The sequence below is a fragment of the Argopecten irradians genome, chromosome 4, assembly GCF_041381155.1.
Source record: "Argopecten irradians isolate NY chromosome 4, Ai_NY, whole genome shotgun sequence".
NCBI lineage: Eukaryota > Metazoa > Mollusca > Bivalvia > Pectinida > Pectinidae > Argopecten > Argopecten irradians.
Genome location: NC_091137.1, coordinates 39,786,100 through 39,797,311, shown reverse-complemented (window position 1 = coordinate 39,797,311; position 11,212 = coordinate 39,786,100). Strand labels below are relative to the sequence as shown.

At 37.0% G+C, this 11,212-nt stretch overlaps 1 protein-coding gene across 1 annotated transcript; it reads left to right on the top strand.

Moving 5' to 3' along the window:
• Positions 1 to 728: 728 nt before the first annotated feature.
• Positions 729 to 9,481, top strand: LOC138322512 (uncharacterized). The gene is made up of 3 exons (XM_069266534.1): positions 729 to 884; positions 7,380 to 7,504; positions 7,905 to 9,481. Exons 2-3 carry the CDS (start codon positions 7,384 to 7,386, stop codon positions 8,735 to 8,737), a joined length of 954 nt encoding a protein of 317 aa, XP_069122635.1. The 5' UTR covers positions 729 to 884; positions 7,380 to 7,383; the 3' UTR covers positions 8,738 to 9,481.
• Positions 9,482 to 11,212: the final 1,731 nt, after the last annotated feature.

The window sequence follows — 11,212 nt, the reverse complement described above, 5'->3', positions numbered from 1 at the left end:
TGTTTGCGAGTGAAATAATAAAACCAAACACTTATATGGCGAAAATTGGCACATTTAAAGTGGCCTTTATGATTTATTTTTCATTAAGATATGTTTTTTATTTTAAATTCCAGAACACTTATTAGAGCGGCCAAATTAAGCCAAAATGACAAAGTCATCCGCCACCCGAACATTATTTAAGTGCACGAAAATACATTGTACCAAAAGAAACATTTATAAGGAAGATTCGAAACAAAACTATTCGGTGTCATTTTAGCTAGTATGTCTTGTTAATTCCATTGATAATTGATACAATCAATAAAAATTATGGAACTGAACATGCGAAACATTTGGAAGAAAGAAAAAAAACATCATTATTTTGCAATTACATTATTTTGTATCAGTGATATACATACATGTATACATTAAAATGTACCGTGAATTCAAGATTAGATAATTAGAAGTTGACTAGTAGACTAATCAAGCTAAACTGTAAATATATATATCTTCTCTAGAACTTAAATTTTCCTCGTATTAACCATGGGGATGTAATGTTAACTGAATGTTGAAAAGCATGCCATGCATCAGTTATTGCATAATTTCTCGTCACTCGGGGCTTATTATACGAAAGTCACGCAATGACCTTTACATGTAATACATTGTACATCTAGATCTAGATCTGGGGCGTCCCTTTGCTCACTTGGCTGACCATCACCTGGTGTACGTTTTGGTATTTTGTATTGACTATTGGCGGTCAAACTGTGTAATTAAGAGATTCGACACGGTTCCCTGACCTCGCACTATGTGAACATACAGACGTGCGTGGGTACATATACCTATGGGCTTGACCACCAGGTATTGAGCGACCACTGGTCAGTATACACACAGCCTTTGTCCGTGAACAGGTAAGCCTTTTACTATCACGTTCACATACATTTTATTTTCATGACTAATATCACTTTCTCGGCATTTTTTTGCACTAAAATGTTTTGAGTAAGACACATTTCATCATATCTATACCCCACAAATGACGATTGAAGTTCAATATTTATTATCGGTGGTATTATTAATTATCTTATATAACCAAGTACGTCTCACTTAAAATCCTTGATGTAACTTAAATTTGTAATGCTTATAATAGCCGCATTTCACTAAAATCATATTCCACGTGTGTACTGTAAAGACCACGTACAATGTATAATTGTTATGTAAAGAAGCGATAGAAATAAGACATTTCATTGTAGATATTTAATTGATTTCATATGTACATATATAGAACGTCCGATTTGTTAATTGTTATCCTCGAAAAATACAATTAATAATATTTCCAGATATTGAATTAAATGTAATTACACAATTTTACACATATTTGACATACATGTATATAAACGAAGACACGTAAGCCAAACTTATCGTGACAAGAAAGCATCAAATGTCTTATTGGTATATACATTGTACCTAAACCGTTTGTAGAGATGCCATTAGAATGTCTTATGACATATAACTATATATATGATATATCCTATTAGATTCACTAGAAATCAAATCTGCTTTTCATTCTTTCTAACAAATATTTTTGATTTCATTTACTTGTATATATTATATGGTTTGTAGTAATAATGGCGATTTTGCTTGAACCTTCTTCAAGTGCAATAATTGACAGCTCTAAATTTATGACGAAACTGGTCAAACCTGTTCATCAAAGTATGGACCGCCATGTGGTCATTATAAACTAGCCCCGGCTCCATCTTTACAGCTTATTGTCGAACGTTTAAAGTGTAGTGTCAATAATTGCGCGTCCACTCATCAGACATAAAAAATGTAGGGTCAAAATGAAGAAGGACCGAGCACGTTTAAAGGAACGTGTTTACAAATATAGAGCCGGAGGACAAAAATAGTACACATAGTTTACATACATGTGTGTGTATGTGTTGACATAAATATACATGTATAGTACCTAATTATATATACCCAATATGTACCCGATTACGGTCTAAAGCAAAATACTTCTTGTCCTCCTAAATGTATAATCTGTAGCATGTTATTGCGCAATACCTATTTAAAAACAAAAAAAAACCTTGAAATAATAAAATAAGTAGCGATTTCAGCTCGTACACCTAATATACACTATGTCGTTTGTTCTCTAGCCTGTGTATAGTACTTATAAATAAGATCAATGGTTGATACTAATTGTAATATCAAACAAGCTGATATACACTGTATGAATAAGTCAGCTATAATTTGATTGAAACAGCGTCAAGTTTCTGTTAACATCAGACAAAACAGACGGACAAAAAAATCCCGAAGCCTGATGCTCTTAAACATTTGTCACACGATTTACTTACGGCAATCTATCTATACAAAAATGTACGAGGGAAACATTTTACAGTTGTTTCATGCCTTTTAAGTCAACAGTCAGAATTCTTATGCCGGGGTGCTGGGACCAACATGCAGCACCGAACAGTTCCTAGGTTTGGTCCAAACACCGAACAGTTCCTAGGTTTGGTCCAAACACCGAATTGTTCCTAGGTAACCCAGTACCGAACAGTTCTCAGGTTTGGTCTCAGCACCAAAACAGTTCCTAGGTCTGGTATCAGCACCGAACAGTTCCTAAGTTTGATCCATACTCCGAGAAAAAAGCATTTTGATTGTTGACGGCTAAGACATGAAGCACTTTTACCTGAATAGTCCAGAAACTCATTTATAATAAATTAGCTATAAAGTAGTGTTAATATTTTTCAATTCGTTTTGATCATAATTCACCGTTTAATGGTAACGGTACATAAGTGTGACAATAAGTATTAATATTTTGTAACAATGCACGGAAATATGTTATGAACTTGAATGATTCCGGAAATGATAGCTTTCCATATTGGCCTAGCAAACCTCAATGCTACGATGCCTTTCCGGTCTTTGAAAATTCGCTAGGTTTACATCATACAACGCAATGCGAATTTGTACTTCCACGGAATTAGTTTCAATCAAACATGTATGTATGAGTGAATCGTTTAATACAACATAGGTTTATAGTCGGTACGAAAGGTTATAAACTACGTATGGTTCCTGGATACGTAGGATCTTAAATGATTTGTTTTTATCTTTTATGGGATTTAGTGAAAAGAGACATATAATTGTTTTCTTAATTTTGTTATTCTTAGCCTTCGGTTAAAGTTATATGAGCCGTGTTTGTCATACTCACGAATCAGGATGAGTTATGTTATTCATAACCAAAAGTTACCAACATTTAGAGAATTACTGTTCTTGCAATGTATAGGTTTTAATTTTATTGGTACCAAATAAGAGCTGAAAATTATTTTTTGTCAGTACTACCAAAATCATTGTATTAACATCTTTAGCGAAGTGATATGGGTACATACTGTCAGACAACGAAGTCTACAATTCATTTAACGTTATAACAGTGTTATTAGTTATGGTAAAGTGATTCTTGCCGATAGATTTCCAACTAAACATACATAAGGCATAAAATCCAACAATTTGACAGTTCACATTTCTGTGCTGTAACTAACGTTTATAATCAGTTCCTAGATTTGGTCCAAACACCGAACAGTTCCTAGATTTGGGTCCATATACGAACAGTTCCTAGTTTGGTCCAAACACTAAACAGTTCCTAAAGTTGGTCCAAAACACCGAAAGTTCCCTAGGTTTGGTCCAAACACCGAACAGTTCCTAGATTCTTTTCCAAATACCGAACAGTTCCATAGATTTTGTCCAAACACCAAACAAGTTCCTAGGTATGGTCCAATACACCGAATTGTTCCTAGGCTAACCCAGCACCGAACAGTTCCTAGGTTTGGTCCAAACACCGAATTGTTCCTAGGTAACCCAGCACCTAACAGTTCCTAGGTTTGGTCCAAAATACCGAACAGTACCTAGGTTTGGTCCAAACACCAAACAGTTCTTAGGTGTGGTGCCCAAACACCAAACACACCGTTCCTAGGTTTGGTCCAAACACCAAACAGTTCCTAGGTATGGTCCAAACTCCGAATTGTTCCTAGGTAAACCAAGCTCAAACACCGAACAGTTCCTAGGTAATGGTCCAAAGACCGAACAGTTCCTAGGTTCTTTTTTGGTCCAAAAAACCCGAATTGTTCCTTGGTAACCCAGCACCGAAACAGTTCCTAGGTCTTGGTCAAACACCTGAACAGTTCATAGGTTTGGTCCAAACACCCGAATTGTTCCTAGGTAACCCAGCACCGAGCAGTTCTTTTGGTTTAGTCCAAACACCGTATAAGATCCTTAAGTTTGGTCCACTTTCACCGAACTAGTTCCTAGGTTTGGTCAAACACCGAACAGTTCTAGATTTTGTACCAAACACCGAACAGTTCCGTAGATTTGGTCCGAACAGTTCCTAGAATTTGGTCCAAAACACCGAATTGAACCACAGCCACCGAACAGTTCTTAGGTTTAGTCCAAAAACATTGAACAGTTCCTAGGTTTGGTCCAAAACACTGATACAAGTTCCTAGATTTGGTCCTAAACACCGAACAGTTCCTAGATTTGGTTTGTCAAATACCGAACAGTTCTTAGTTTGGTCCAAACACTAAACAGTTTACCCTAAAGTTGGTCCCCAAACACCGAACAGTTCCTAGGTTTGGTCCAAACACCGAACAGTTCCTAGATTTTTTTCAAACACCGAACAACAGTTCCTAGATTTTGTCCAAACACCAAACAGTTCCTAGGTATGGTCCAAACACCGAATTGTTCCTAGGTAAACCCAGCACCCGAAAACAGTTCCTAGGTTTGGTCCAAACACCGAATTGTTCCTAGGGATAACCCAGCACCTACACGCCAACAGTTTACTAGGTTTGGTCCAAATACCGAACAGTTCCTAGGTTTGGCCCAAACACCAAACAGTTCTTTTGTGTTGGTCCAAACACCAAACAGTTCCTAGGTTTGGTCCAAACACCAAACAGTTCTTAGGTTTGGTCCAAACACCGAACAAGTTCCTAGGTTTGGTCCAAACACCGAATACAGTTCCTAGATTTTGTCCAAGACACCAAACAGTTCCTAGGTATGGTTCCAAACACCGAATTGTTCCTAGGTAACCCAGCACCGAACAGTTCCTAGGTATGGTCCAAAGACCGAACAGTTCCTAGGTTTGGTCCAAAACACCGAATTGTTTCCTAGGTAACCCAGCACCTAACAGTTCCTAGGTTTGTCCAAATACCGAACAGTTCCTAGGTTTGGTCCAAACACCAAACAGTTCTTAGGTTTGGTCCAAACACCAAACAGTTCCTAGGTTTGGTCCACAAACACGAAACAGTACTTAGGTTTGGTCCAAACACCGAACAGTTCCTAGGTTTGGTCCAAACACCGAACAGTTCCTAGATTTTGTCCAAACACCAGAACAGTTCCTAGATTTTGTCCAAACACCGCACAGTTCCCAAGTTTGGCCCAAACACGAACAGTTCCTAGGTTTGGTCCAAACACCAAACAGTTTTTTAGGTTTGGTCCAAACACCGAACAGATCCTAGGTTTGGTCCAAACACCGAACAGTTCCTACCACCGAACAGTTCCTAGATTTTTGTCCAAACACCGAACAGTTCCTAGATTTGGTCCAAACACCGAATTGTTCCTTGGTAACCCCAGCACCGAACAGTTCTTAGGTTTTTAGTCCAAACATTGAACAGTTCCTAGGTTTGGTCCAAATACCGAACAGTTCCTAGATTTTGTCCACAGTTCCTAGGTTTGGTCCAAAGATTTGGTCACAGCACCGAACAGTTCCTAGGTTTGGTCCAAACACCGAATTGTTCCTAGGTAACCCAGTACCGAACAGTTCTCAGGTTTGGTCTCAGCACCAAACAGTTCCTAGGTCTAGTATCAGCACCGAACAGTTCCTAAGTTTGATCCATACTCCGAGAAAAAAGCATTTTGATTGTTGACGGCTAAGACATGAAGCACTTTTACCTGAATAGTCCAGAAACTCATTTATAATAAATTAGCTATAAAGTAGTGTTAATATTTTTCAATTCGTTTTGATCATAATTCACCGTTTAATGGTAACGGTATTTTAGTGTGACAATAAGTATTAAGATTTTGTAACAATGCAAGGAAATATGTTATGAACTTGAATGATTCCGGAAATGATAGATTTCCATATTGGCCTAGCAAACCTCAATGCTACGATGCCTTTCCGGTCTTGAAAATTCGCTAGGTTTACATCATACAACGCAATGCGAATTTGTACTTCCACGGAATTAGTTTCAATCAAACATGTATGTATGAGTGAATCGTTTAATACAACACAGGTTTATAGTCGATACGAAAGGTTATACACTACGTATGATTCCCGGATACGTAGGTCTTAAATGATTTGTTTTTATCTTTTATGGGATTTAGTGAAAAGAGACATATAATTGTTTTCTTAATTTTGTTATTCTTAGCCTTCGGTTAAAGTTATATGAGCCGTGTTTGTCATACTCACGAATCAGGATGAGTTATGTTATTCATAACCTAAAGTTACCAACATTTAGAGAATTACTGTTCTTGCAATGTATAGGTTTTAATTTTATTGGTACAAATAAGAGCTGAAAATTATTTTTTGTCAGTACTACCAAAATCACTGTATTAACATCTTTAGCGAAGTGATATGGGTACATACTGTCAGACAACGAAGTCTACAATTTCATTTAACGTTATAACAGTGTTATTAGTTATGGTAAAGTGATTCTTGCCGATAGATTTCCAACTAAACATACATAAGGCATAAAATCCAACAATTTGACGGTTCACATTTCTGTGCTGTAACTAACGTTTATAATGCATCTAAAGCTATTTTAATTATTTTCACAGCTTAATTCATAAGTTTTCGATATATTTACGAAGAAAAAATAACATGTCAATTTTTTGCCCAAATACGGCACATATAACTTTACATTTGTAGCCACTAAAGGTAGGCAGGTAAGAAATTTAGCCACAACGTTCAGTTGACGTTTGATCCTCAGCAAATGAGACTTCAACCATTTTTAACTCCGCCTACTTCTAGTTCAGCCAATTATCGCCACCTTAGGGTGAGTGGGACGCGACTCTCTTGTTGCGTTAATTCATTCAATTCAATGTACACTCGCTTCAGTAGTATAGTACATGTACTTTCGTCGTTCACAGATAAGGTTCAACGCCAGTAACATTTGATTATACCAAGTTGTTACTTTATTATATTGACCCCAACAATTCTCGTTACGCCGTCTACCATTTCAGTTTCATCTACCGGTATTCAACAAAATTGGTTTGTTTATTGTTAGTGATAGGAAAATATATTGCTCATCAAACTATATTATGACGTGAGACTCTTCGAGGGATCTAATGCCTTGTTCTTGAATATCCCATGGAACATATGAGTATATCACTATGTCTAAACATTACTATTCTTTATTTTACAGAGAAATGGCCACCAGTAAAGGACACAGCGCTTACCGCATCCTTTTGATCCTGTTGGCTGTGCTAGCGTTCGGCGTGACGCTGTTCTTTAATTATCTGGGATCAGGGGACGCCGGCAATGACTTGGGTAAGTCTGCAAAGTTAAATGATAATTCAATCTGTGCTGTCTTGATACGTTTATTAAATTGCACGGGTGCCAATGCAATCAAACATATCCAAAAAGACCACATATTGAACAAAGAATAGTGCCCATGGTAACAAATCGGTCTTTATATCCTGGTCAAAATGTATTAGATTGTCCAGTTGATACCCCAAGAATGTGGACTTATTTCGAGGTTGGTCTTTACTTCTGCAGAGGTGTTCGCAAAGTTTGACTGTACATGGTTAGCGACGAATCGTCATACTCATAAGCAAGTAGTTGATTTTTTCACACACTTATAAGAACATAGGACGTTAAAGTTATGAACGCAACGTAATTTTAAGCATATGTATTCATATTCTTATACAAAATCTTAATTATGTTACAGGTATTTATGAGAGTAATACCGGCGATGTCTCCGATTACTTTTACCTCGAAGTAACACCCGCTGGTTGGGTCTTCACGATATGGGCTTTTATCTACGTTTGGCAGTTCCTCTGGCTGATATACGGACTCTCCACCATATGCCGGAAGTCCGACAGTGGTATATACATTTATCAACTTCCGGTTATGCCTCCTTCAATCTACATTATTTACATCCTAAATCTTGGATTTAACATTGGTTGGATGGTATTATTTGACAGGAAGTACATCAACATTGCTTTGCCTGACATCGCTCTTATGGCATTGACTCTTTACTTAGTCCTTTGGATCTCTTGTCGGTCTGTGCACAATAACCTGAATAGATTAGTCAAAGATGGCGTCGGTAAAGAAGCTTGGTTTATTCGTTTTTTCCTCCAGAACGGCGTAGCATTTTATGCCACCTGGGTAACAATAGCAACCCATCTTAACCTGGCAATTGTCATGGTATATAGCGGAGGAGTAGCCAACGACATAGCCTGCACTGTAGCTCTTGGAGTTTTGTTGTTTTTCGTAATTTTGTGGTTCATGACAGAGACAATCCTCCTAGACAATTACACTAGATACTTGTTCAGTCCCTATATCGTCCTTGTTGTAGGCCTCATAGGGTCTATAACTAAGAACTTTGACCTTGACCTTCGCTACAGGAACACGATTCTCTCATTCATTATTTTAGGACTGTCTGGATTTTTCTTGGTTTTGAAGATCATTCTTATCCTTGTACGCCATAACAGCAAACCACTGTCCTCAATTGTTTATTTACCAACAACTTCAGAGAAGTCACAAAAACCGGAGGCGTAAATGACTTTCCCACAAGTGTCATTGCTACAACAGGACAATATGATAAGACTGTGACACATTCTTAAAATGTGGTACAATTTGTATCAAAATTGTAAATTTGTGTAAACTAATGCTTCTACACATGTACATAATCAATCAAAGCATAATTTCTCCACAGGGATATCCCGTGGTTGCTAGGGAAAAGATAACCCTATCTTACACAGGGTACGACGTTACTGCGATCACGGTGCGATGAAAAAGCTGGGAACCAAGTAGAATCTCATCATTTTTACTTATAAGTATGAGAGAGAGAAAGAATCAAACATAGGTCTGTGAAGTGGACAGGGATATCTTAACCCTTGTGAAAGATTTTGGCCGTCAACTCTCGGCTGATGGTCAAAATCTTTCACGAGGGTTGAGATATCCCTGTCCACTTCACAGACCCATGTAAGATTCTAAGCTCTTATTAATCTTAGTAGATTCGGAGACAGTAGTATATATTGTATCTAGTTATAGGACAGTGGTTTTTTTTTCAATTTTTATGTTATTTAAGGAAGTTTCAGTGCACTCTAAGAGTTCAATTTAGTGTAAGAAGATGCATTTTAGTATTTCTGAGAGAAGAAGTCTCATCTGGGAAGCGAATATGATAATGACATTAAATAAAATGCCTGTTTTCGTTTTGTATATCATGTATTATTGTAAATATTAATATGTATATTGCATTCCTGTGGGACAATAACAGCATAATAAAATCTCAATAAATGATTTACTACCATTGCTTCGTGGTGTGTTCCGGTTGAAACAAAGGTGGCAGGATTCGCAATGAAGATGATAATAATGTTTCTTCTAAGAACGAGTCAATGTTTCATAGCAACAACGAATGTTTAAATAGCAATAACTAAGGTGGCTGATTTCGGTCATGTCGCACTGTTACATTGGCGACTCTGTAATGCAAAGAGCGAGAGTTCGTCATGCTTGGGTTTCATTAATTTAACGTCATACTACTAGCCAGGGTCATGTAAGAACTGCCAGGTTTGTTGGTGGAGGAAAGCCGAACTACATTTACCCGGAGAAAAAACATCGACCAGCGGTCAGTACCTAGCAACTGCTCAACATGGGATTCGAACTCGTGACCCAGAGGTGGAGGACTTGTGGAAAAGTCATGCGAAACGCGACAATGCTCTATGCTTAGAACGATAGTGTGTTTGTTGTATGGCGCAATGTCACACTTTGCTTGGTCCACTGTTGCTCTTCGCATTTTGTTCTCGTTTTTTTTCACTTATGACCATTAATAACATAATCTTAGTTATAGTGACTTTGATCAGACAAGGTGATATGTACTGTAAGCCTATAGTATATTATAAGACATGGTAGAAAATTATCATATTTGCAAATATATGATAGTGTCAAAACCTTACCTATAGATTGAACTAATCTAGCTATCAAAATCTTGGTACTCTTGGTTGCTTAGTAGCATTTAACTTTCTTTCTTCTGAAATCGTAACCCAGGCGAGATACTGATTTCTCGAAACAAACTTATTCATAAACGGACTTACATTGTTTTTTCCCATATAGATCTTACATAAGAGGATTCATTAAATTTTGGCTGGGTCTTTTGTTTCTAGAAATCGGGGCTAGATATGTCTTATGCGACATTACATAAGCAAACGAGTTAAAACATGGTCATATTTTAAGTGTGTTCTGATATAGACAAAAAAAAATAATATCATTCATATACCGTTATACATGGTAGTATGTAGTCGTTAGGAACGAAGATCGGGGACAGAGACGACATTCTATTTCATTTTTTGACATTGCGTTCAGGACAAGTGGTGCGCGTGTGTTCTTTCCAGATTTCTTGCGATCTGCCAGAAGATCCCGTCTCCTCATAACATCTTCTTTTCGTAATTGATTTTCCACTTCGCGACCACTGTACCCTCTCTTCCTAAGTTGTTTTTCAGTCAATCAAAGTCAATCAATTAATCAATCAATAATATTTTATTTAAGTGTCGCATGTTGATATGTAGATAAAACGATCAAGCATATAATATACAAATGCATTACAAATCTAATATCACCATCCAGCCTTATAAGACTTACGATACACTATTTAGCATAAAACTGATTCTATCAAAAGTATAAATATTTACATATTATCACGATAAAAATTACTTAACATAAAATATATTAGATTTGCGGGAAAAGTATAAATGTGGCTGGGACGATCCCTATACCGATGATTCACAACTTCATAAAAATCATTTCATAAAATACAAAAGCATTACGTAGTGTTAAGACAATATCAGTAAAATTAGCTCATATGTAATCTTCGTCTGCGCAACATTAAAACCACTGTCTTGGCTAATGAATACTGAATATCAGGATTTTCCATTAATAGATTTTTGGCATCATTATCACAGTTTTTAGAATTATCACAGTTACTCATTGGAAGAAACAGATTCGTGTGCAAGTCACTGTATGTTGGACAGACACAAA

Excerpts from the sequence above, each read along its gene's own strand:
- LOC138322512 (XM_069266534.1), top strand. The coding sequence starts at position 7,384 with ATGGCCACCAGTAAAGGACACAGCGCTTACCGCATCCTTTTGATCCTG. Across the intron at positions 7,505-7,904 it reads GGACGCCGGCAATGACTTGG|GTATTTATGAGAGTAATACC; the intron begins GTAAGTCTGCAA and ends ATTATGTTACAG.